Consider the following 26,419-nt stretch of genomic DNA (forward strand, 5'->3'; position numbering starts at 1 on the left):
GGGATTTGTCCTCCTTTGAGCAGGGCGTTGGACTAGATGATCTCTTGAGGTCCCTTCCAACTCTGATATTCTATATTCTATGATATGCTGATTTTAAAACATCTAACTTCAGTAGTTTCTGTTGATCATCCCCAGTTATACTAGTGGAATAGAAAGAGTGTTATCAATATATAATGATATTGCATCATCTGTTTTTTCCCCAAATACAGAACAGAAATATATATTGAATACTTCTGCCTTTTCAGCATTATTACTGATAATTCTACTCTCTCCATCTAGTAATGAATCAATACCATTGTCAGGATTATTTTTGTTCCTAATATATTTTAAAAACTTCTCCTTATCAGCCATAACTCCGCAGGCCACACATTTCTCCTTGTGTCCCCTGGATATCCGTATCAATTTCTACAATTCTTAACTTTGGATATGTATTCATTCTCATCAACTTTCCCTTTTTTACATTTGTTATTTATTAATAAATAATAAATATTGATTTACATCTGCTCTCATTTCTCCTCTAAACCAGGTTGTTTTTTTTTAATAAAACACACCAGCACAGCCTTTTTCCTCTATTGTGGCTTTCTGAGAATCTAGTAAAGTGTCCTTAAACAATTCCCAATTATTAGTCACATTTTTCTGATTAAATTATTCTTCCCAGCTGATTTGGTTCATAATTGTTTTCAGCTTTGTGAAACTGGCTCTCTTAAAGAAACAAGTATATATATTACCTATCTGGACTTTGTTCTGCTTGCCATCTTGATATCACATGTACCACTGAATGTGCAAGGAAAGCCTCTCACTCTCATGGTCCAAACTGTTTCCAAAACTCTCCTGTTAGCTGCCTTTGTTTGGGGCTCATGAGTTCGCCTAGCAAGTGACTTTTTATACTAAAAGTCTTCTCTGATTAGCTCAGCTTCATCAGCCACCACCAGAGAGTGATTAGCCACTGAGGGCATGTCCACGCTGCAATTAGACACTTGCAGCTGGCCCATGTCAACTGAATCTGGCTTCCGGGGATTGGGCTATTGGGCTGTTTAACTGCAGCGTAGACTTCCGGAATCAGGCGGGAACGTGGACTCTAGGACCGTGCGAGGTGGAAGAGTCCCAGAGCTCAGGCTGATACAATTAAACAGCCCTGCAGCCCGAGCCCCAGTCAGCTGGTATGGGCCAGCCGTGGGTTTTTAATTGCAGTGTAGACCTACCCTGAGAGACTTCACACAACTGGGTTCACCAAAGCTCCAAGGGCTAAAGCCATCTCAATCTTGCTATTTAAAAATCTCAATATTTTATTCTAGAAATATTATCTAGTTTCATTAATTCAATTTATTCAATCCTTTATTTCCAACCACTTCATAAAAAATGTTGAGATTGGTCCCAAACCCCAACCCCCACATCTGTCCTTCCCCCTTGTCTGCTCCCGTCAACACCTACCTGAATTCTGTCCTCAGATCTGCTGTCACCCAGCTTCCTCTATCAGTTCTGACCCCACATCTGCCCCTCACCTCCTATATCCCCTTTGCGGCTCCTGGGGTTCTTCAAAACCTGACCCAGATGAGCAGGTGAAAGAAATGGATTCTCGGATATTCTGATTGCCATATTTGGGCTGGGAAGGAATTTTCCTTCAGAGCAGACTGGCAGAGACCCTGAAGGGGTTTCGCCTTCCTCTGCGGCGTGGTGCACGGGTCACTTGTTGGAAGATTCTCTGCACCTTGAGGTCTTTAAACCAAGATTTGAGGACTTCAGTGGCTCAGACACACGTCTGTTACAGGAGTGGGTGAGTGAGATTCTGTGGCCTGCGTTGTGCAGAAGGTCAGACTAAATGATCAATAACGGTCCCTTCTGACCTTAAAGTCTATGATTCTATCTTTAAGCATCCTGAGTGATGCTTACACCAATGCTTGGTAATCACTGAACACTAATTGCCCACTTGCAGTATTCTCAGCAGCTTTCAGATTTGCAACAGTTTGACAGAGAGTGAATTCAAAATTTTAAATACTGAAAAGATTAGCTATCACTTTTATGTAGAGGTATGTTATTGATATCCTACCTTCCCAAATTTTGGAATTTCCAGTAAAGCAGAACTTCCCAACAATTCACAAATCTACCAACTCTTCAACATCTAATGACAGTTAATTTTACCCATTAGCCACAATTCTCTCTAGTCTCTGTGCATTGCCCTTCCTGTTTGAACTTATACATTAGACGAATCTGTTCAGCCTTTCCTTTAATTTAAAACTGTAAAATAAAATTTGAATACTACTAAAATGTTATTTCACGTATAAAAATTTTTGAAATGTTATGTTCCTATAAACACTTCAATGTGGTAAAGAAAGAAAAAATGAAAACTAAAAAGCATCCAATTGAGTTTTTTCCTTGAAAATACGAAATAGCTGGGTTTTTCAGAACCCAAGGTTTATACTGAAGTAAAGTTAAATGTTACGACGGTAGGGCATAAGGATACTGGAATTGAAGATGATCAGGTTGCATGGAGAAATACAAGTTTAACCTGCAAAAAATGAGATCTGTAGCTAATGAACCATGTATTCTCTCTGTCCACTTTTCTTGGATGTTGTATCCCTCTGCCTGCTCTGTTAAAACTGATGCTTTCTGGTCCAGGAACTGACCAATCCTCTGTATGCCTAAGCACACTGAGCACAACCACAACATAAATACTACTACTACCACCACCACAACCATGGATAAAACTGGGCGGAGTAAACCAATAAAGCACGGTGCTCTGTTCTACCATAGAAATTAGAGAGTAGCTATTTCCTAAAAATGCTTTAAGTTTTTGGATTGTTTGCAACTCAAAGTGAATACAACAGCTCAGTTATCAAATCTACACACTGATCATTTTGGAGACTTTTTTGCAGACATGTAATACCTTAGTCTCAGGGACGTATTTGACCATCTTAATCACAGTAGATCTGGAAAACTCAGTTCAGAGCAGAGAATTTCCTTGTCTCACATGCAACTGACCAAACTTGTAATAAACAATTCCAGCATTCAAAAATACGGAAATATTAATCCAGAACATTTTCTAGTATGCATAAATACTAATGATTCAGTTATTTTTTCCAGTCAGTTATACTGATTACAATAGAGTCTACAATCTATATTTTCTACAACACAATAAAAATTCAGTTGACAGCTACAAATCATCTCTGAAATTGGTCAATGTTCTGCCAAATCTCTATCACAATTTGGCAGCATGCATCCTTGCAAGCCCTTTTCAGCTAAAGATTAATATGACAGGAGAATAATTCTGACAGAGGAGCACTATAAGCATCAGAAGATTTGTGTGCACTTTAGTTCTGAAGCTTAGTATTTACAAGTTAATGTCATGGTTGTAATATGAAACAGCATAATAATTTTCAAGTAAAGCAACCTTTGTTAAATGATTTTCCTGGTGAACAACAAACTTAGGATCCAGACTGAGAAACTGTAGTGTTGCAAATAATAAGTGTTAAATAAAAAAAGGGTGTGCAATTTGAGAAAGAGGTCCGCATTCAACACTCTTTATTCAAGTAAAATTTGTATCAACTTCCATGAAAAGAAATTCTAAATAGTGGTCCTTACATATTTCAGAAAAGACATTTAATCACGCTACAGGCAGAAGTCATGGACTCCACTATTATTTTCCAAGCACGAATATTTATTCTTCTTGATTTAGCTGTTGCTCTAATGAGAGAGCTTATTTTCCAGACAATTACTCTTTTCACAAAAGGCATGTCTATATAGCAGAGAAAAACCCTCAGCTGGCCCATGCCAGCTGATATGAGTTTGCAGGGCTCAGGCTCATGGGCTGTTTCATTGCTCGCCTGGAAGTCTATGTAGTTCTTTGCTGTGTATATGTACCCAAACAGGTAAGAGGAAAATTCATCAAAATTGAGATGATGGCTGTCTGACCACTACTTTGACACGCATGTGTTTTGATAGTTTTTTTTTTTATTTTTTAGTAATTTGTGCACTAAAAACAAACTATTTTGAAAATAAATTGCACATGCTTAAATGCACTATGATCTGCACAAAACCAGTTGGGGGTATTGCACGGATAAATTCTTAAATTAATATTCTCAAATGTTAATTAGAAAGTTCAATCCACACCAATTTCTTTCAGCTCCTAGAGTTCATAGTAATTTGGACCTTGACAAAAATAACTGATTAATAACTAATTTTTTAAATTACAAATAATCTGCAAAATAATTTATTCTGCAAAGTTACATGTGAATAAATTTACAGTATTTTACCTATGCTCAATCAAAACATGGCTTGAAACAGCCAAGATTTCTTCAGAATTGTTGTAAACCAAACTGAAGTTAAAAAGCAGAAGACATTAAAACAGACAGAATGCCCAGAACAGATAATCAAGTGATCCATTCCCTCTTGCCCATTCCCAGCTTCTGGCAAACACAGGCTAAAAGGACACCATTTCTGCCCATCCTGGCCAACAGCCATTGATGGACCTATCTTCCATGAATGTATCTAGCTCTTTTTTAAACCCTATTATAGTCTTGGCCTTCACAACATCCTCGGGCAAAGACTTCCACAGTTTGACTGTGCGCTGTGTGAAGAAATACTTCCCCTTGTTTGTTTTAAACCTGCTGCCTATTAATTTCATTTGGTGACCCCTAGCTCTTGTGTTATGAGGAATAAACAACAGTTCCGGGATGCTGCACGTGCGGCAGCAGGGCTCTGGATGAGCAGGGAGCCTCATAGTAAGCGGTCCAGGGCCGGGGTTGGATAAGGGGTGGGGGGCAGTCAGGGGACAGGAAGCAGGATGGGTTGGATGTGGGGGTGGGATCCTGGGGGTGGTGGTTAGGGGCAGGGCTCTCTGGAGTGGGCAGTCAGGGAGCAGGGGGGTTGGATGGGGCATGGGAGTCCCAGGGTCTGTTAGGGGGTGGGGGGTGGATAGGGGTCAGGACAGTCAGGGGCCAGGGAGCAAGGAGAGTCCTGGGGGGCAGTTGGGGGAGGTCTCTGGAGGGGGTGGTCAGGGGACAAGGAGATGGGGGGGTTGGATGAGTTGGGAGTTCGGGGGGGGCTGTCAGGAAGTAGGGGTGTGGAGAGGTGTTGACCAGGCACGGAGCAGCGGGGGGGGTTGTATGGATCCAGAGTTCTGGGGGTCCTGTTAGGGGGACGGGGAGCAGTTGGATAGGCATAGGAGTCTGGGGGGTTCTGTCTGGGTGCAGGGGTGTGGATAAGGGTTGGGGCAGTCAGGGGACAGGTAGGAATGGGGTCCTAGGGGGGCCAGGAGACAAGTAGCAAGGAGGCTTAGATAAGGGGTGGGGTCCTGGGGGGGCAGTTGGGGGTAAGGTCCCAGGAGGAGGTTGTCAGGGGACAAGGAGCGGGGGGAGGTTGTGGCTTCTGAGGAGGGCAGTCACCCAGCCCTCTGCCCTGACCCCACCACACACACACACACACACAGCCCTGTGCCCTGAGCCCTGCACCCCCACACATCCCCCAGGCCCCTGCCCTGAGCCCTGTAACACCCAGCCCTCTGCTGACTCCTTCACACCCACCCCACAACCCCAGCTGACTCTGGCACCCCCACACATAACCAGCCCCCCCGCCCTGATACCTGCATCCCCCTCACATGCCCCCAGCTCTCTGTCCTGACTCTTGCACCCCACACATCCCCACCCCCATCCTGAGCACCAAACGGGAGCTCCTGCACCCCCCCTCACATTCCCACCTGCACCCCTCACACCAAATGGGAGATGCTCACGTAAGTGCCCCCACAGCCAAACCTCCTGCCCCAACTCTGAGCCCCCTCCCTCATTCTAGCTCCTGGCCAGATCCCTCGCCCCCAGCCCTGTGCTCAGTGCACTCCCACCCTCAGCTCAGTGCAGAGAGAGGAAGAGAATGGGCCAGAACCAGGAAGAAGTTAGGTATCCACCGTATGTAGGCAGGGCCAGTACCCCAGACTAGAAGCGGGATCCTGGCTGGCAGGAGCCGGCGGATAGAACCCCTGAGCAGCAGTGGGCGGAGCCGCTCAGCCCACTGCCAGTCTGGGGTCCCGACAGCCTGCTGCGGTCTGGGGTTCTGGCTGCCAGATACTTCCCAGCTGGGGTCCCGTCCGCAGGCTCGCTCAGCCCGCTGCCAGCCTAGGTGAACAGCACTCCAGACCAGCAGTGGGCTGAGCGAGTCAGCGGCATAAGATCAATATTTTAATTTAATTTTAAATGAAGCTTCTTAAACATTTTGAAAATCTTGTTTATTTTACAATACAACACTAGTTTAGTTATATAATATATAGACTTGTAGAGCGAGACCTTCTAAAAACATTAAAATGTATTACTGGCACGTGAAAGTGTAAATTAGAGTGCATAAATGAAGATTTGGCACACCACTTCTGAAAAGCTGCCAACCCGTTATTTACTTTATCCACACTGGTCATGACTTTATAAACCTCTATCATATCATTCACCTTAGTCATCTCTTTTCCAAGATGAAAAATCTCAATCTTATTAATCTCTCCCTATACAGAAGCTAATCATTTTGTTGCCCTTTTTGAACTTTTTCCAATTCCAATATATTGATGAATTATACCTTTACAAATATGTAGCCAGACTGGTTGCCAGTGTCCTTTTGCCTCAACAATTACTTTAATTTAAGCATCTTTATACTAATCTATATAGCATAAAAAGCTTAAGATTTTTTAGAACTATTTTTTCATAACCCTGTGTACACTGATGACTAAGAAACATTGCAGCACTTATGTAGGAAAGTTAAATGGGTTATTAGCAGTCTCAGTAAATTTTCATAACCTTAGCAAAGAATCATCAGTTCATTACTGTACATTATATACAAACGTATCCCATATTTGGGAAAGCTAACAATATTACCCATGCAAATTGCATATGTATACATCCTTAACTAGGGAGAATTAGGAACAGTAAACCTGGAATAAAATGTTAATATTCCAGTTTCTTTAATCTGAATTTACAGGAATACAGAATGAGGGTTTATCACAAATTTTGTATGTATGTGTTCATTTCTTAGATAACAGAAAATAAATTTAGCACATAAAAAAGGTAAATTCAAGAAGCTTTAATGTGTAACAATTTTACAGATACACACCATTCAAGGACATTACCTAGTACACAAAATAAAATAACTGAAATCTAACAAGAAGGATTTTGCTTCATTTATTTTCCTCTACATTTTGAAGTGGACTTACAGTTTTTCAGATACAAAGAAAACAGGTTTACTTTACATTATGAATCAGTGACACTGCTGGTATGGTACCTATAATGGTTACAAAAAAGCCTTATTGCACAGTCTGTCTTTATATATAATTGACACCAACACACACAAATAATATGATCAGATGTCTTGCCATTCTATTTTGCTGTTGTGCAACATCTAAAGATCAATTTTTAAAAAAATTAAGAATTACTTATGCAGCCTGATAGGTCATTCACTGAATTTCACAATCAAAATGCTTATCCTGAATATGTAACAGATGTTACTTTATGCAAATTCACTGACTTCACCACATTGAGCCACTGGGAGAAGCACCTTTTGAATTTGAGACATTTCACTTTCAACAGCAAAACTGTGCAAATTGTTCAGAGAGCTAGTCCCCTGTCTTCCTCCCCTTTACTCTGAGCAAGAACAGATGAAGCAGGATTTCAAGTTAATATTCCATAATAAATATGTAAACAAATATTATTTGTTTACATTTAAATTTCTGTTCATGTCTATGTCAAAAGTTAACTTAAATTACTGTATAATTAGAAGAAACTATGGTTAACTAATCTCTTCACTTGTTTCAAGTTCTTAAAAGGCGTGTCTCTAACTCTCTACAGAAGTAATGAGCTGCAAACATGTTTGAGAACTGTGGAATGAACTGTGTTAGTCAAATACGTATACTAAACATTAAATAACTGAATATTGTATATATTATAATTAAGGCTATGATATAGTTACAGGTATTTTTAGTAAAAGTCATGGACAGATCACAGGAAATAAACAAAAATTTACAGCCCATGACCTGTCCATAACTTATACCTGTGATTAAATTGGGGGGAGTGGGGGGGAGAGAAGGGGCCCTGCTTGGGGGGAGAGAGAGAACCAGGGCGGTGTGGGGGGAGGGCAGGAGGGAAACCAGGGGGCCCGCTGCTTTGGCCAGCAAAGCGCTGCTGCTTTGGCCAGCCAGGAACTGCTGCCTGGAGCCACCAGGGCAGCAGCTAGTGTGGCTGTCCCCAGAGCTGCTCCAGCAGCAGCTGGTGTGGCTGTCCAGGAGTGTCACCTGAGCAGCTGGCCCCAGAGCCATCTGCTTTGATAGCCCTGGGGTCAGCCACACTGGCCTCTGAAGAAGTCATAGAGGTTGAAGAAAGTCATGGAAGAGCATCTTTCCCTTGATGTAAATGGGAACTAGAACTGGGCCATCCAGAGCACACAATCTTATGCAATCAAATATAGATAATAGTGGCAACTGTGAAGCTAAGTACTTTTACAGCAACACAACCTTTGAGATCTACGAATGATAAGCACTTTAGAATTAAAAGCCCTCCAGGGCTAATGGCTCTGACACAGTTAAGGCACATCAATTTCATAGTGAATAGGTAAGGATACAATTCTGTCAAGGGCAACACAGATTCCAGGACTTTCTGGGATCTATGCGACTTTTTCTCAGACTGGAGCAGTAGCCCCTGGGCCCGGGTGAGCCCCTGCTGCAGGATCAGCAGGGGGCAAGCCCTGGCAGCACTCTGTCTTACAGGTGAACCCACAAAGAGAAAACAAGGATGCCCTGGCCTGGAACAGAACAATCATTGCTGCTATTCTTACTATTGTAAGCCCTCCCCAAATCCAACAATGTGAAGTGGCAAAGGGAGGAAATGTGTGAACTGTTACACCCCCTGAGTGGTGGTAATAAGGTAGATGAGGACTTAAGAATTTACCCTTGGAAAACTGTACTACTAGGCCCCCCATGGGAATTTGGCAATGTCAGTACATGGTGTATGGATTGGAGGGGGGAATCCTAACACAGTGGAAAATATCAAATTTATCAGGAAATATTGTATTATATTCCTTAGGATATGTCATCATCAATGACAGTGGGAAACAGTCATCCAGACATGCGGTTTATCATGAAGGGCTCAAAAAAATAACTCTCTGGCCTCCTGGGTTGTTTGGATTATGGGGTTCCACAACTGGGCTGTGGTGTTACTATGTGTAATCACAATGGTAATTCTATAGAGAACAATCCTTAAGCTTGCAGCTATGTACATATCAGACTAGGCATGAAGTCTCCCCTGGGACGCTGGGAATATAACAATTTAACCGCCTTGCAGAATATAATCCTACAAGTACTTTTAATGCCAAGCTGAAAGGATTCTGATTTAAGCTGGCCACAGCCTGGAACTGGAAAAACTTCCTTATGGGCGAAAGTGTGGGAGCGGGTGCAACCAAAGCTTGTCAATGTGTCCTTTCAGTCCATTACATGGATGGGTGGTACACCCCAAAGAATGGTGAATAGACCATGATGAACTTCCCAAGGCATAGGGCCTGGCCTTCCTGGGTGCAGGCAGGGATGGAGAGGCAGACACTGCACCTGGACGTGACACGGACTTCTCCAAAGCAGTACAAATAACATTGGTGCTCATCGCTGAGCAAAAATGAGTGAGGGCAGGAAGCGCAGACTTCGAATCCTGGTGTCTTCTGCATAATCCAGTACTCCAGATACAGGTGCTTGGGGGACAGGGGGTTGGTTTGGCAGGAAACCGCCAAAGCAGCATCCCAAAGTCCTTAATCCTATAAAAATTACTACGAACACTAAAACTACTACTAGTACTAAAAAAAAAGAAAAAAGAAAAAAATCAGTTAAATCCTAACTACATACAAGAATAAAAACAATTTTTCTGGAAAGTTTGTCACTAAGGACTAGAGAAAAGCGGAAGCTCCAACTCAGACCACTCAGTGGTGAGAAGGAATTGAAGACATGATCAGTCCAACTTGCCCTTTATAATCTGGGGCAAATCCACAATATGATACAAAGGCACATGCAGCAATGGACACTACTACTTCAAAAAAGCTCCAGTTCTGGGCTCATGGAGGATTTGCACAACCCTCAATGGAATACAATAGGGACCATCACTCGAAGAAAAAGGTACCATTTTGCAGCTGGGTGAACTGGATGTAGCCTTTCATTGTGAAATCAAGCGATACTCAAACCCACAACTTTCACTGCAGTTGAGCATCTTAACCACTCAGCAACTGCACCTTGCACTATGGAACCGCAAAGTATCACCACAACATATGCTTGGTCATAAAGGTTTATTTAGGGGTTTTCATTAGATCCCGAACATTTAACAGCTTATACATTCCTAAAACAAATCCTTTATGGCTGATATTTTTAATGCTTACTCTCAGTCCAAAAGTGAGTGTTCTCCTCTTTTTAATGTTTGAATCAATTCTTTTAAGTCATTTTGGGGGCGAATAAGTTATTCTTACACTGAGCAGAGTGAGATTTTTTTTTTGCTCACAACTCTAAATGATTTACTACTTAGACTATAGAAGAACAAATAAATTGCCAGGTGCTTTCTAAATGCAAATTTCATAGTTTTTAATGCCAGAAGAAGAAATTACTGAGATCATTAATCTGACCTAGAATTTCATGAAACTCATAACTTGCAGTTCAACTATAGCACTTTTTGTTATTGTTTAAGATTTGCAGACTTTACCTCGATCTTAAAATCAAGATTGGATGAAGAAACCACCAATGCCCTAGGAAAGCTGCTCAAAGATTTAATGACTCTCCTTTAAAAATCTTCACTTTAGTTGTAATCTGAACTTGTCTAGCTTCAATTTCCAGCCACTGGGTTTTACACCTTCATCTGATAAATAGTCCTTTTTTATCCGATTTCTGCTCCCCACATAAGTATTTATAGACAATCATCAAGTCATCTCAACATTCTGAATGTGAAGATAAATAGATTAAGAACATGTCTATGCTACAAGTGCCACATAGGCACAGCTTTAGCATAGACACTTGCTACAGTGAAGGAAGGGATAAAATCCTTTCCTCAAGAGGCAGCAGCTAGGTCAACACATTAATTCTTCTATCAACCTAACAGGGTCTAGATTCTATACAAGTGTCTAAACGGTGAATTTTTCACATCCCTGAGCAAAGTTGCTAGGTTGACCTAAGTTTTAGGTCTGTAGACCAGGCCTCATCTTCAGTAATATTACTGTAATCCAGGCTGCAAATAATTCCTGTAGATCTTTTCTGGACTCATCACAAATTGTCAACATCTTTTTTGAAATATGGATGCCAGACTGGGACATAATATCCTAGTAATGGTCTCACTAATGCTGTATACATTGGTAATAACACCTTTTTATGTCTATTTGATATTCTGCTACTTATAAAGGAATAGCATTTATTTGCTTAGCTACCATACTGGAACTTGAAATTCAGCTGGGTTACCAGCCATGAAACTTAAGTCTTTTTCTTAGTCACTTCTTTTCAAAATACAAGGTGCAAGCCCAGCCCATAAACAGCCCAGAATCTAAGATGGGAAACAACATATGAAGAGGGTATGGTGGAAAAGATGGGGGGGGAGGCGGACAGAGAAAATCACTTTTTAAAATAAAGCATCAGTGACTCCCCTGGCTTGCCCAGTATTAGTGGCATACTTGGGGGAGAAATGTGAAGGCAAGAATAGTGGCCTTACAATCTAGCTCAGGGAAAGCACTCTGTGCATAAAGGAACAGCATAAGAGAATGCGAAGACATTTCCACGTACAGTGGACATACCTGTGGCTGAGGCTGTCACTAGAAGACAAAAGAGCAATGTGATAAGAATCAGAGTTGGTAAGTAAGAAGAAGATGAATCGTGAAGAGCCTTGCAGGCAAGGACAAGAAACCTGAGCTTGATACGGTGGGAAACAGGAAACCAAAGGAGGGATTTAAGGGGGTAAGGATTGATGCCAAGAAAGATGGATTTCACAGCTACATTTGTAAACAAAGGAGGTGATGACAAGGAGACCAAGGAATAGGAGATTGTAGTAACCACGATACAAAATGATGAGACAAGAAGTTCCAGTGGTGTGGACAGAAAGACATGGTCAGCTACTATAAATGATACGGAGTAAAAATTGGCAAGATTTGTACATGGCTTGGATCTGGGGTAGGAATAAATCAAGGATGTATCAAGGTTACAGAGCTGAAAGAAAGGGTGTATGGTTGTGACTTCAATAGGGAAATCAGGAGGATGGGAAAAGAGATAGGAAAGATGAGGTAATAAGAAAGGTATTAAAATGAATATTAACATCACTCATAATAAGATTTTCATTAAATGACAGCATTTTTAAAACCAATAAAAGGAAAATACTTTTTAAAAAAACATCGGAAACTCACTGCCACATTACTGGGATCAAGAGATCAGAATTTAAATAAAAGGATTAGACACTTGTATGGACTATGAAAATATCTACTATTACATTAGTTATACATTTATTTTTAAATGGGCATTTAAAATCTGATGCTTTCATGCACAAGACAACCATTAACTGGCAGAGTTAGGAAGAAACTTCCACAAAGTTCAGGTTATTCCCTTTCCAGCAGTTTGAAAGTCTCAGAAATTATGGAAGAAGTTTTAATTAAATTAAGCAATCTCTACTCATTCCAGATTAACGTTCAGTGGAAGATTGCAGACGACACAAAAACTGGGGGAGAATTAAATAATGAAGAGGGCAGGTCACTGATCTGTCACTTGGTAAACTAGGAACAAACAAACAATACACATTTTAATATGGCTCATTGTAAATGTACGTATTTGGGAACAAAGAATGCAGGCCATACTTACAGGAGGGGGCCCTCTATCCTAGGACGCAGCAATGCTGAAAAAGACTAGGTTCGTGGCAGATAATCAGCTGAACATGAGCTACCAGTGTGATGCTGTGACAAAAGAGCTAATGCGATCCTAGGATGCATAAATGGCAAACTTGAGAAGAAGCAAGGAGGTTATTTTCTCTCTGTATTTGGCACTGGTGGGACCACTGCTGGAGTACTGTGTCCAATTCTGGTGCCCACAATTCAAGAAAGATGTTGATAAACTGGAGAACGTTCACAGAAAAGCCATAAGAATGATTAATGGCTAAGAAAATATTCCTTATAGTGATACAATGAAAGAGCTCAATTTATTTAGCTTAACAAAGAGACAGTTAAGGGGTGACTTGATCACAAGCTATAAGTACCTACATGGGGAACAACTACACTCCACATCCAAGTAGGAGGAAGGAGAGAGGTAGGGAACTCCCTATTTCACATAAGCCTCTGGCTAGTAAGTATTTTATGAATATGCATGTTCAACCACCATTCTCTGTGTGCTAGAAGAACAAACATGTAAGCCTGTCTTTTCCCTTCAGATGATCCCAGATGAGGTATTCACAACTCTAACACCAGAGTCCTAGTGTGGGGGGAGGATGGTCTCAATAATCTACCTCTCGTCCATCATCCACATTTGGAATTCTCTCCTCATCATTACTCTAGCACTTTCCCCAACCAGCAACAGAATTCTGCTGCCCACAAGAGTCTAAATGGCAAATCTGAAACTAACCAGTCTGGTATATTTCACTACACAGGGAATAGCAATAAAACCATCAATAGAGAAACAAGTTTTTGTATCTAGGTATTGATATCAATTTAATTTGTACAATATACGTATTTGGGGAAAAGTATCAGTGTGCTATTTTAAAAATCACCAGGTGACTAATGTGAGTCAGGTTTATTAATATGGTATAGGAAAAAGGTTCTATGACAGGGGCAGACAACCTATGGCACAGCACGCTAACTGATTTTCAGTGGCACTCACACTGCCTGGGTCTTGGCTTGAGTCCAGGGGGCTTTGCACTTAAGTTTCATTTAAAATTAAATTTCTTAAATATTTTAAAAGCCTTATTTACTTTACATACAATAGTTTAGTTATATATATATATATATATGACATAGAAAAAGACCTTCTAAAAACGTTAAAATGTATTACTGGCACGCGAAACCTTAAATTATAGTAAATAAAGGAAGACTTGGCACACCACTTCTGAAAGGTTGCTGACCCCTGTTCTATGCGATACCAGTCTCCAAAGAGCAGTCCTGTACAGCCCCATGTAACATTCATGCTATGCAGAAGGTGTGCTCCCCAAGTCATATCCCTAAAGCCATCTTTTTATACCCCACCTATTCACCTGTTAAAGGTACTATATAAGTCACTTGAAACAGGATTTAATTAATTAGCTTTACCTTGTTTGTTTCTGGTACCATGGTGTACCCTTTGTCTTTTCTTCTGAAACCATGTACTCTAGGTCATGATGCACCCTTATCTTTGTTCTGAGCAAATGCATTCCAGGTACTAAGGAGAGTGAGGGCACCTCCAAGGTTCGTATGGGGAATTTCTGTTGCCATGAAGAAAAATCACGTCCTATACTTACAGTTTTCCTGTCAGAGGGGTAGTTGTGTTAGTTTTCCTAGCTACTCAAGCCAAGGTTTACTTCAGCATTAAATTTACAGGATTATAACAAAGGTACAAGCCAATCTAAGCTACATAACTGCTATACTACTGCTTAATAATAGCCAGACACATATATTGTTGGTAGTATTATCAGCATAATATACAAGCATGCTAGCCAGGGTACTCAGTTAACAAGCCCAAGTAGAAGTCAAAACAGAACATGATATAGTTTTTTTTTCCCAGCATCACACTTTTATGTGAATGACTGTTGAAGTCCTGAATTGTGATATGCTGCTCTCTTCAGACCTTTTTGTTTATAACAATAATGCTCAAGAAGCCACTACCCAGTCTTTTCTGAATAAGTACCCAGTATGAAGCACTATAAAAGGCATACCCTGTTTTGTGAAACCTTAAAAATTTAGCTCAAATTAGCTTTAAAAGTTCTACCCACAAAGTTTGCCAGTTTACCACAATATTACTATTTGAATATTTGATGTCAATTAGAGTTCATACCCATTTTGTACTTATTCAGCCTCTCACAATGCTCAGGCTTTTTAGACATTTGTTTTACTATCATGTTAAATTTCAGATATAATCCCTGATGTTATATATAGAGGACAATGCAACAATTTTGACCACACTGTCATCCTAATATCTATCTAAATACATTGATTTTTTTAAACATGTTCAAAAGATGACTTTAGCTAAACTTACTGTCTTATCCTCCTGTTTCTGCAGCCACATTACCATCACAGTTAAACGAGTTTCTTCCATTTTGAACACTGCTAGTTTGAGAGTAATTCCTTGCACTTAACACAAGAAGTACCACTGTGACCAGTAATCTCTCTCAAACTAGAATCTTTTAATAACCATAATTTCTCATTTTCAGTATTACTACTTTGTTAAATACACTTGTTCCCTTTTTCTAGATACTTCTACTTTTGCAGAATTTAAGACCAACTTGTTCTTCTGCCAAGAAATGAATATCCACTCAGCACTCTATTTGAATAATGCATCAGAATATATGTACAGCTTTGACACATGCTGCAGTAGCATCACCATTAAATATCATATTTTATAGAATTAGAACAATACTGAATGGTGACATATTAAGTCAAAATGATGTAGGTGGTCTACTTCTAAGAGATCAAATTTACTTTCAAGTAAATCCAATTTTTGACACTTCATGGCTAAGGTGGAAGTGTGAATGGGGGGGGGGAGATATTAGTTCCTCTGGAAGCATCAAGAATTTTTAAAATTGTCTTATTTGTGAGACTGTTTCCAGAGAACCAGAAATCTGAGACTTCTCAGTAATTGAACCAGTAAATAAAGGGAGTCACTAGACCAACCTCCTTCTTTACAAGCATGAAAGATACCTAGGGCAGTTTGTATGATCTACTGAGAATTAACAAGCTGTAACCTAAAGATGAAACACTTCACAAAACACCTTTTTCAACAACAAAAAGCAGATTCAAGCTACAACTAAACAGCCTTGTCTGCTGGCATCTTCAGAGGGTTGACGAGTGATGATAAGAAGCTTGAGCCGAGGCCTAGCATGATTATGGGGAAGTTTTTTGGGGTACTGCACCTGGCACATATGCAGCCTGTCACTGCTCGAAGGGGAAGGTGGGGGCGTTTCCCTGGTTTCTGCTTGAACAATGAAACAGGAACCTACCGGGGGGAAGGAATCGGGCTCTGCTCATCATTCTCTTCCCGGGGCCGGCCAAGTCTCCTGCAATGCCAGGCCCCTCATTGTCCTGGGCACACGGGACTCGCCCGCCCACCCACCCGTGCCCGCCGCAGGAGCGAGCTGCCCAGGGTGGCCCCGTAGGTCCATGGCGGTCTCGTGGGCTCAAGCCATGCCCGGAACAGAGTTCAGGGACACAGGAAGAGTCAGCGCCGCCGGCTAACGCTGCCGCTGCCCCGCCCCCGCCTCAGCCGGTCCCGAGTCCCGCTGTGCTGCCCACCGGAACCCGCGGGCAGCGAGCGCCTCTCGCCGAGTGCGGGGTTCGGGCCGCCCCGGTTACCAGCAGGGAGCCTGTCTCCCAGAGCGGCCCCGCCCTGCCCCTCACAGCCCAAGGGGTGGGCAGCCGCCCGCACCGCTCACCCAGGGCCCAGCCCCTCCCTCACCAGGTGTCACCCTTGCGCAGGGCGGTTTTGAGCAGCGCCGCGACGTCCGAGCGCTGGGTCTCCAGATCCGCCGCGCCTCCCTCCGCCATCTTCTCCCCCCGGCGACGGCGGCGGCGGCGGCAGCAGGGGCAGGAACGAGCCGCGCTGCATGCTGGGAGTGACGTAACCGGGGAGACGCCCTCCCCTTGCAACACCAACCCGAAGGCGGGGACAAGAGGGGAGACCTCGGCGAGCTGGCGGCTCGGGAGCCGCTGCTGCCCCTAGCGGGCGGGAGGTCTCTCAGCTGCGCTCCGCGTAGGCCGGTGTAACGTCACTTCGAGCAACCCTCCTGTTTTCTGGAGCGGTAACTGTTTCTGTCGTTACACCGGCACCGCGCCCGGCTAATACCACCCTGAGGACTGCGGCCACGGCCTGGCACTGGCCCTTGCCCCGTGGCCCCGGGACCTGCTGCCGTCCGGAGCCCTGCCCCGTGTGGGTGCCTGTCCCTGGGCCACAGGAGGGCCGGGCGAGGCGCCCACCGAGTCCCTGGGCGGCTGGAGAAGGCTAGAGGAGAAGGGCGGGCAGAGGCGGGGTGCGCGGTGTGACTGCAAAACCAGCCCCTACCGCTGGAGGGCGAGCGAGCGCAGCCCTTGGCAAGCCCAGAGAGAGTGCAGCGCTGAAGGGCGGGGAGGGAGAGCTGCCTGCAGCCCTAAAGCATCAACGCCCAGGGTTTCCCCCAGGAGTTGAAAGGGGTGAGACTGTGAGGGTGAAGGTGGGCTCTATTGCACCATAGTGAAAACTGAAAAATGTTCAATGACCGTTTTATTAGATTTAACTCACGTTTTAAAATCATCACATAAATTAAAGTTGGTTACTCAACTCTTCTATGAAGCACTAGATCTACCTACTTCAGTTCCTTGTTATAATTTTGCACAACTCTGTTAATGAACTTCTTGAATGCAGCACATTCATCTTTGGTGGCCTCTGACATGTCCCATACTTCCATTCCATCAAGTGATGTGCTTATTAGTTCATTCACAGGATCAGGCAGAAGCAACTTCTTTCAGAACACAAAATTCTATTCAATGATGAAAAAGAACGCTCAACTGTAGCTGTTGTGACTGGGAGTAGCAAGAGATGAATTCCTGCTTCTTTCATCCCAGGAAACATAGCACAAAGATTGGGGATTGAGCCACTAGTGATGATAAAAAGAAGTTGAAATCTAATCTTTATTCATTCGTCTTATGATATTCCACTCTGTGTTCAAATTCTTTAGTCTGTCATGAGCACGTGGCAGCCCCATTGCTGGCAGTGCCTCACTCCACTCAACTGTCAGTGTTTTATAGGACAGGGATCTGTAAAAGCTATTTAGAGGTTGAGCAGAATTTAGAAGTCACTGCTGCAGATTTTTAAGAATCAAGTATGCGTACTTTTTCAGTTGCCTTAACAAACACTTCTTGTCCTCTTCACTTAAGGATTCAATATAAATGCCATCATTAGTCAACTTCTGGACAGAAGTCTTTGCTTCTTCCAGTACTTTTTCAATGGATAGCTCTCTGATTTGTCAAAATGTAGCTTCTGTTGCTGGACAAAGATCTACTACTGTTGTCGCAGATGCCTGGATGGCGTTGTTTAATTGAGCCAAGTGGTTTCAACAGTACACTTACAAGAGAGAGGGTGGCAATAGTCTTCTCTGACCATAGTAGCAAAAGTAATCCACCAGCCTCACTACTTAGATTCATCCCATCTTGGTAGATACTTTCCAAAGCCAGTAATAACGGCTGGCGTAATTTTAAGACAACCGCCAAGGATCGCTCATGAGAAAGCCAGAGGGTTTTCCCAGGTTGGACTAATTTGAACTTCAGTCCCAGTGCATCTTCTATATTTTCCAAGATATTCAGTCTTTTTTGATTCTTGCTGAAAAAAGAATATAATGAAGACATTAAATTTATAGCCCTTTTAATGTCTTTTGAAGAGTCTGCAGCTTGTACGAGCGCTAGTTGGAGTAGATGGCCTCTGCAGTGTGTATAGGAGAGATTAGGGTTACACTTTTCTCTGAGCAAAGCTTGTACTCCACCATGTCTTCCAGCTCCATCAAATGCACAAGCAGCCATCTGTCTGGAGTCCAACTGACAAGCATTTAAATTTTCTAAGATGTGGGTTGTCACAGATGCAGCAAATGTGTTTCTATAACTTGAACATCTAGAAATGCATCTACTGGCCTAACACTGACATCAAGATAACGTACACGGTGACTTAATACTTGATGCCCATTTGCACTGGTGCATTCATCAGCCATGTATGCATATTTTCTGAATGTGATAGAGAGTTTTTCACTTTTTCAACTGTTGAGTCTTTCACTTTTTCACCACATGCTTCTAGCCCATCAGTTGAGTTTCTTGCAGAAAGATAGCAAGCATCTGCTGGTCTTGTTTGGAACCAGTGTTCAGCTTCAGGATGAACAAGTGACAATGCACTTAACATTGGCCTCCAGTTTGTAGTGTGTGGTATCTCCTGCTTAAATAGAAAGTATGATTCCACAGCTATGTTTGTTCACATGAACTGTGTTGTGTCTCCAGCATTCTTAACAGCTCCATTGACATTCACCGGCGTTGTCCTTGGTCAATGGAGACTTTGAGTTCAGAGGTGCTTTCACATGAGTTCACCTCCCAGGTGGGGGGGCAAGAAGGCACCTTGCTCATTCCTCCAGCTGCTCACTGTTTGCTCTGGCCACTGTTGTTCATTGTGCCACCGTTCACTCCATTGTTCTGTTGCCAATGGCCCTGCACAGTCACCTTCTGCTGCCACCTGCCACTGTGACCTCTGCTAGGTTGTCTCTTGAGGTTCCACCCAGCTCTCAGTGTTTTCAGCTCAGCTCTCAGTGGGGAAACCTCACTACTAGTGCAGACTGGGCCGTCTCTTCCACAGAAACACTGTCCCACAGCAGATTTAAGTACTTAGACCTGATTATCAGTGATTTCAACCTTAGTGATCACTTAACAAAACAAAAGACCATCTATGGAGCCTAATCAGCTCTGTCTTTAAACAGCAGAGAGTGGCAGGTCAAATAGTACCATCAAGCAAAACACCTGTCCCCACCTTCTCTCTTGATGCCTTCAATCAGCACAGGATAAGTACAGTTCTACTACACTTTATTCATACAATAAGATTAACAACATTTCATTACCCCCCACATTCAAGCGGTTTGTAACCCAACCCCAGCCAAAATCTATCACTTGGGCAACGCAACTCTGTTTGCTGGATACCTAGGTAGATTAGGTGTAAATGTAAATACAATTTGGTCCTGAAGCCTTTTCCCCCAGCCCCCAGCTCATCACTAGCAGTAAGGGAGAGCTCATCTAGACTTTGCTTACAAATCATAAATTGAAATTATTAAATTGGCCAACATCACCAACATGAATGCACTGACATTGTCATAAAAAATAACAGCTGTATAAGAAAGCTAGTCTATGTGAATACTTTTCAAATCTATTGTACTTTTTCAGATACACGCATTCATATACTTTATATGCTATTAAAGTGTGTATTAATGTTTCAATTTCAATTCATATGTCCAAACAATCACTATATTGGCAACACTGCATGTAACTAGTTCACAAAACTGGGGGGGAGTGTTGGAGAAATTCAGGGAGTATGTAGGGAAATCTTGATCCACGGCTACCTTGGATAGCTTCCACAACTCCCCAAAGCCACCAGAATTGTAAAGAGCCTGGGAGGGCAAGGCAATATCTTTTATTGGACCCATGTCTGTTGGTGAGAAAGACTAGCTTTTGGGCTACACAGAGCTCTTCTTCAGCTCTGGGAAAGTTACTCTAAGAGTCACGCTAAGGTCTGAACACCCTTCCCAGGCCTGTGTGGCTTGAAAGCTTGTCTCTCTCACCAACAGAAGCAGGTCCAATAAAAGATATGACCTCGCCCACCTTGTCTGTCTGATAGCCTGAGACTCAGATGGCTACAACAACACTATGTACAACAAAGGAATTTTAAAGTTGGAAGAGATTTTCAATGGGACATGACAGTTGTGCTTCGGAGATGTATTGAAACAGGTAGCTGTTTCCCTGCTTGGTGTGCAAGTCAGATTGGCTCCAAAGCATGGGTGGCAGGTATCTTAGGTCATGGAGTCTGTGCCTCCCCAGACAGCCTGGGTGGCCCTGCCCATATTCCACCCCAGAAGGCCCTCTCCTGCAGTTCCTGGTGCTCTGCCCTGGCCCAGGTGGGGCTGGCAGGGCTACCATGGGGACTCGGGGCAGTTGGCGCTCGGACTGCACTGCCTGCCCAGCACTCGGCATGTGCCACCTGACACACTGTGGCCATGCTGCCTGGCTGCCTGGTGCTGGGGGAGTGCTCTGGGCTCCTGCGAAGGAGGGGAAGGGGGAGGATCGGGGCTCAGGCAGAAGGGGAGGGGCTGGGGGCTAGCCTCCCCTAATGGCTGTGTCACTGGCCACTCATGCTCCAAAGACATGTGGATTTCCTAACATGTGCTTCATAAATTAATTGCTGTGTTTTGAAGAAAAGAGATACATTAATTAGGCAGGACATGTGTTAATTAATCATAGAATAGAATATCAGGGTTGGAAGGGACCTCAGGAGGTTATCTAGTCCAACCCCCTGCTCAGAGCAGGACCAATCCCCAGACAGATTTTTGCCCTGGATCCCTAAATGGTCCCCTTAAGGATGGAGCTCACTATGCTGGGTTTAGCAGGCCAATGCTCAAACCACTGAGCTATCCTTCCCCCCTGTGAAAAGAATATGTTAAAAATTAGATTTTTAATTTTTTTTAGCTGTGGCTGCTCAAGGCATGTGAAATCTGAACACACTGTAAAAGCTAGGTTTTGGTAAATATAATTTGTGATTTTAGCTAAAAACGGGCTGGTACTCCATAAAGATCCTTAGTAAAGTGGAAAGTGATAATAGTAACATCTAGGGAGTGGTCTGGTATAGACAGATAAGCTAGAGAAAGAAATAGGTTGTTGGACATACACACAGTATATATATTTAATGACCGATTTTATATATATAATATATATTTTGTATATAAAATCGGTCATTAAATCAATATCTAATTTACATGCAGCATATGGAATTACATAAAGATGTATTTTAGTACTGTATATAGTAGGCATATGGTCTTTGCTCTTGTATTATAAGCCTCACTTATAATTAAGTATTGTTGTTTAGCAGTGTAGAATCTATTAAAGACTTGTTCAAACCAGGAGAATGCAGATAACTGAGTATACAAGAACATGCTGGTGTTGAGGAGAGAACTGCAAAAAATTCAAAGGAAAAACAGCAATGAACGTACAGAAAGGAAATATACATTTTTTTGGCCAACATATCAGAAGCCTAATGAAATTGAGATAAGAATAAGAAAGATATCGGAACTGTCTTGGTGGCTGCTATAGCCCTCCAAAATAGCTAGAGTATGTTTTGGTGATCAGCTGTTTTTTAAATTATCTATTTAGTGGAATAAATTGGGAAAAGGTGGGGGAGCAACTGTTTCAACAAGATTGTCTTTGTACATAGGTTGTTGCTCAAGGCTATTCTGGAACTAATATAAATCTCCAATTCAGCTGAAGTTGAGGAGCATGAGAGCAAGTAATTGTAGTGATGCTGCACAAAAGGGTTTTTTTGACTTCTTGTAATGGGATCAAGCTGACTTACACTAAGGAGAGCAATCTCCATGTTCCTACCTAGTGCAGTGTTGAACAGTTAGTCATGGTAGTGTTGAGGCAATTGATCTGCTAATGAGTGGATTTGGAACTCTGTCTCAGCTGAAAATTTACAGAGACTGAAAATGAAACTGTTTAATCTTTTGCTCCTAATACTAGAGAGAAATTGGCTTTCTACAAGCCTGTTCTTCAACAGAGTTACTGAGGTAACTTTATTTAATACTTGTAATATAATGTTTTACATAAAGATGTCAATACTTAGCCCTTACAGAGTACTCTGTATCTTCAAAATGCTTTATGAATATGAAGTAATAACAGTGTAAAGTAATAAACCTCAGGAATTTAAATCTGAGTAATTCTCTGCCATGAGAAAAATGATGTGATTGTATTATAGATTTAAGAAATAAGAAGGGATAATAGTGAAGGAAAAAATTCTGTAAAAGCAGCAAAGAGTCCTGTGGCACCTTATAGACTAACAGGCGTATTGGAGCATGAGCTTTTGTGGGTGAATACCTTTGTCGTTTGCTGCTTTTACAGATCCAGACTACCACGGCTACCCCTCTGACACTTGAAAAAGTTCTGATGAATCAAAAGAGCCTTCCTCCTGATGACTCACTAGCTAATAGATGTACAAGCTTACAAATAGGTGTAAAGCCCTTCCCAGCAGTCACCACTGGCTCTTCTCTCAGGTAGTTGCTTAAGTGGCAGACTCAGAGGGCCATGGCCCCAACTTCTTTTTGGCCTGCCTCAGCCCAATTTGAGTTCAGGTGGTCCAGTGGCACCAGGGCCAGGAAAGGGGTTGGCTGGGGCAGGTCATCATGAGGGAGACCTTCACCTGCACGCTGTGGTGAGAGCCAATGGGCGAGAGCAGGGTTAGCTCTATGGGATAGGAGCCACTGCAAACTGAGTGCTCTTCAATTGACAACCCCTAATGGCCTCCCATCCCTCAGAGACAGGACCTCAGTCTTCCTGCCAGCATGGTCCCCACACTTTAAATGGTGCTCTGCAGTCCTTGGGAGTTGGATGCCTGAATCCAGGAAGCCCTGCATGATCCTGTGTTACACAGAGAAATGAGTCAGACTACTAGGTGAGGAGAAGAATAAAGTTTCCATGGTCTTGGATGGTGAAAATGGTAGGATTTGCAAGGAACATTTTTGGGGAGATGTCACACAGGGAGAGCACAGAAAAGAATATAGTCAGCCTTCTACTTAGCATATGTGCTTGGGGAACCCCTCTCCATACTGGCTGGGCTGAGGTACAATGCTAAATAAAAGTACTTAATTTGTTACTCAGAGCAAATGTAAAGTACTTTGTTGTAATGCAGTTTGCTGGTTTTCTTATGTAAAGTACTTCTGTGAGTGCTTGAATTAACTAATTTTAATTTAAAAAAAAAGAGAAAAAGAAAAACCCTTTCAGAGGCCAGGGGATCTTAATTATACTTCTTTTTTTTTAATGTGAGCTGTCTGATTCTATAAAAAATTAGAATGCAGAGACTGCTAGTCAAGAGTACCAGTTTTAAAAACTGATGTCAATGCACCTGGATACTCAGGCCTGTCTTGCCACCTAAATGAGCAGATCTCTGTGATAAATGGCTCCTTACACCAAGAATCATAGCAATATTCAGGTTACTTTTGCTCCCAAAGGATCAGTCACCCCAGGTCAATTGTGCTTTGGGTCTCACTCCAATAATAATGCTTGCAGCCAATCCTATACTAAACTATATGCAGGAAACTATAAGTAGGAAAAGGAAATTAGAGACTTGTATATAAGGTTAAAGCAAGAAAACAGACATGAATGAGTTACAGTCTTAGGCCTTGGCTACACTCACACTTTACAGCGCTGCAACTGGGGTGTGAAAAAACACCCCCTGAGCGCTGCAAGATACAGTGCTGTAAAGCGTCAGTGTAATCAGGGCAGCAGCGCTGGGAGCGCGGCTCCCAGCGCTGCACGCTACACCCGTAAGGGATGTGGTTTACATGCAGCGCTGGCAGAGCTCTCTCCCAGCGCTGCCGCTCTGACTACACTCACACTTCAAAGCGCTGCCGCAGCAGCGCTCCCGCAGCGCTGCCGGGGCAGCGCTTTGAAATTCCAAATGTAGCCATACCCTTAGGTTAGAAACAGAAAGGAGCATAAACTTTGGCAAGTCGAATGTAAAAGGATAATTAGGCAGGCCAAAAAAGAATGTGAAGAGCAACTAGCAAAAGACACAAAAGCTAATAGCAATTTTTTAAAAAAAGAATCTCAGACGCAGGAACCCAGTTTGATTGAGATGTTAAAGGAGCATTCCTGGAAGCTGAGCCATTGCAGAGAAGCTAAATGACGTCTTTGCATCAGACTTCACTGCAGAGGATGTCAGGGAGATCCCCACACTTGAGCCACTCTTTTTAGGTGACAAATCTGAGGAGCTGTCACAGATTGAGGTGTCCATAGAAAAATTTTTGGAAGAAATTGATAAATTAAACAGTAATAAGTCACTAGTACCAGATTGTATTCACCCAAGGGTTCTGAGGGAACTTGAATATGAAATTGCAGAACAACTAACTGTAGTGTGTAAGCTAGCAGTCTCAAAATCAAATGACTGGAACATAGCTAATGTAATGCTGATTTTTAAAAAAGGCTCAAGAGGCAATCGTGGCAATTAGAGGCTGGTAAGCTTAACTTCAGTACCAGGCAAAGTGGTTGAAACTGTAGTAAAGAATAGAATTATCAGAAACGTAGATGAACATGATATATTGGGGAAGACTCAGTATGGTTTTGTAAAGGGAAATCATGCCTCGACAGACTATTACAATTCTTTGAGGGAGTCAACAAGCACATGGGCAAGGGTGATCCAGTGGATATAGTGTGCTTGGACTTTCGTGAAGCCACTGATTGTAAGCCAGGTTTTCTAATCCTTTAATCATTCTTATGGCTCTTCTCTGAACCATCTCCAATTTTTCAATATTCTTTCTGAGTTGTAGACACCAGAGCTGAACACAGTATTCCAGCAGAGGTAAACTAACCTCTGGACTCCTATTCGACAGTTCCCTGTTTATTCATCCAAAGATCGCAATTGTTCTTTTGGCCACAGCACTGCACAAAGTGCTCAGGTTTAGCTGATTATTCACCATGACCACCAAATCTTTTTCAGAGTCACTGCTTCCCAGAATAAAGTGCCCCCATTCTATAAATATGGCCTACATTCTTTGTTCCTGGATGCATACATTTAGCTATGTTAAAACAGCCATTGTTTGCTTGTGTCCACTTTACCAACCTAGCCAGATCACTCAGTAGTAGTGACCTGTCCTCTTCATTATTTAGCACTCCTCCCATTTTTGTGTCATATGCAGACTTTATCAGTCATGATTTTATATTTTCTGCCAGGTCATTCACAAAAACATTAAATAGTGTAGGACCAAGAACTGATACCTGGGGGACCCCAGTAGAAACACACTCACTTGATGATTTTCCCTTTACAGTTACATTTTGAGACCTATCAGTTAGCCAGCTTTTAATCCATTTAATGGCAGGACTCCTGTGTCGAAATTGTGGTGGAAGCCTAATATTGGGGGATCTGCATTATTGTGAATTAAGTGGGGCCTTAGTGATAAGACTACATCTTTTTTTTTAGATACATAACAGAGGAAGGATAGGCACGGTGACAATCTGCAGAGACTATTTCAAATAACAATAGGCTCAGACTGGCTGAATAATTGAGATATTGATGTATGACAGGAATTAAACAAAAGCTTATTTTATATTGTATATTCACAGAATCGTTAACTTGTTATTAGTTTGTATCATTTGTACATTAGAGCGTGATGGAAGAGTTGTTTAAGGCAGTGGTGATATTTTCTTTTATTCCATTGAAGGAGTTAGACAATATGGGCCTATTTTCAGAAATGTTAAGTACCCATCACTTCAGCTGGCATCAGTGGGAGTGGCAGGTGTTCAGAACCTCCAAAAATCAGACCCTGTGTAAAGTGTGTGTGTCTGTGGGCTTGATCTTTCAGTTCTTATTTAGGCATATCTCCAGTTTACTTAAATGGCATTACCTGTAGAAATGGAGATATCTATATTTTTTATAGATGATGATTAAGTCTTGTTTCACCTCGTGTCTTCTCTTATTAGATCAGATTCCTGAAGATTGATAAGCAGCAAATGCTGATGTCAAAATGGCCTATTT

General features: G+C 42.3%; 1 protein-coding gene across 11 annotated transcripts in view; it reads right to left on the reverse strand.

Moving 5' to 3' along the window:
- The window catches only part of USP15 (ubiquitin specific peptidase 15), a 132,517-nt gene extending 115,794 nt beyond the window's left edge, over positions 1-16,723 (reverse strand). For all 11 annotated transcript variants that reach the window (XR_003998506.1, XR_003998507.1, XR_003998512.1 and 8 more), the window contains exon 1: positions 16,586-16,723. Coding sequence is in view for 4 of the 11 variants with exons in the window: in XM_030548865.1 (XP_030404725.1) it covers positions 16,586-16,674 (89 nt within the window). In the remaining 7 variants the exon portion in view is untranslated. The remainder of the gene's footprint in view (positions 1-16,585) is intronic.
- Between the last annotated feature and the right edge of the window lie 9,696 nt (positions 16,724-26,419).

This window comes from Gopherus evgoodei, chromosome 1 (genome assembly GCF_007399415.2).
Source record: "Gopherus evgoodei ecotype Sinaloan lineage chromosome 1, rGopEvg1_v1.p, whole genome shotgun sequence".
In the NCBI taxonomy this organism is placed as follows: domain Eukaryota; kingdom Metazoa; phylum Chordata; order Testudines; family Testudinidae; genus Gopherus; species Gopherus evgoodei.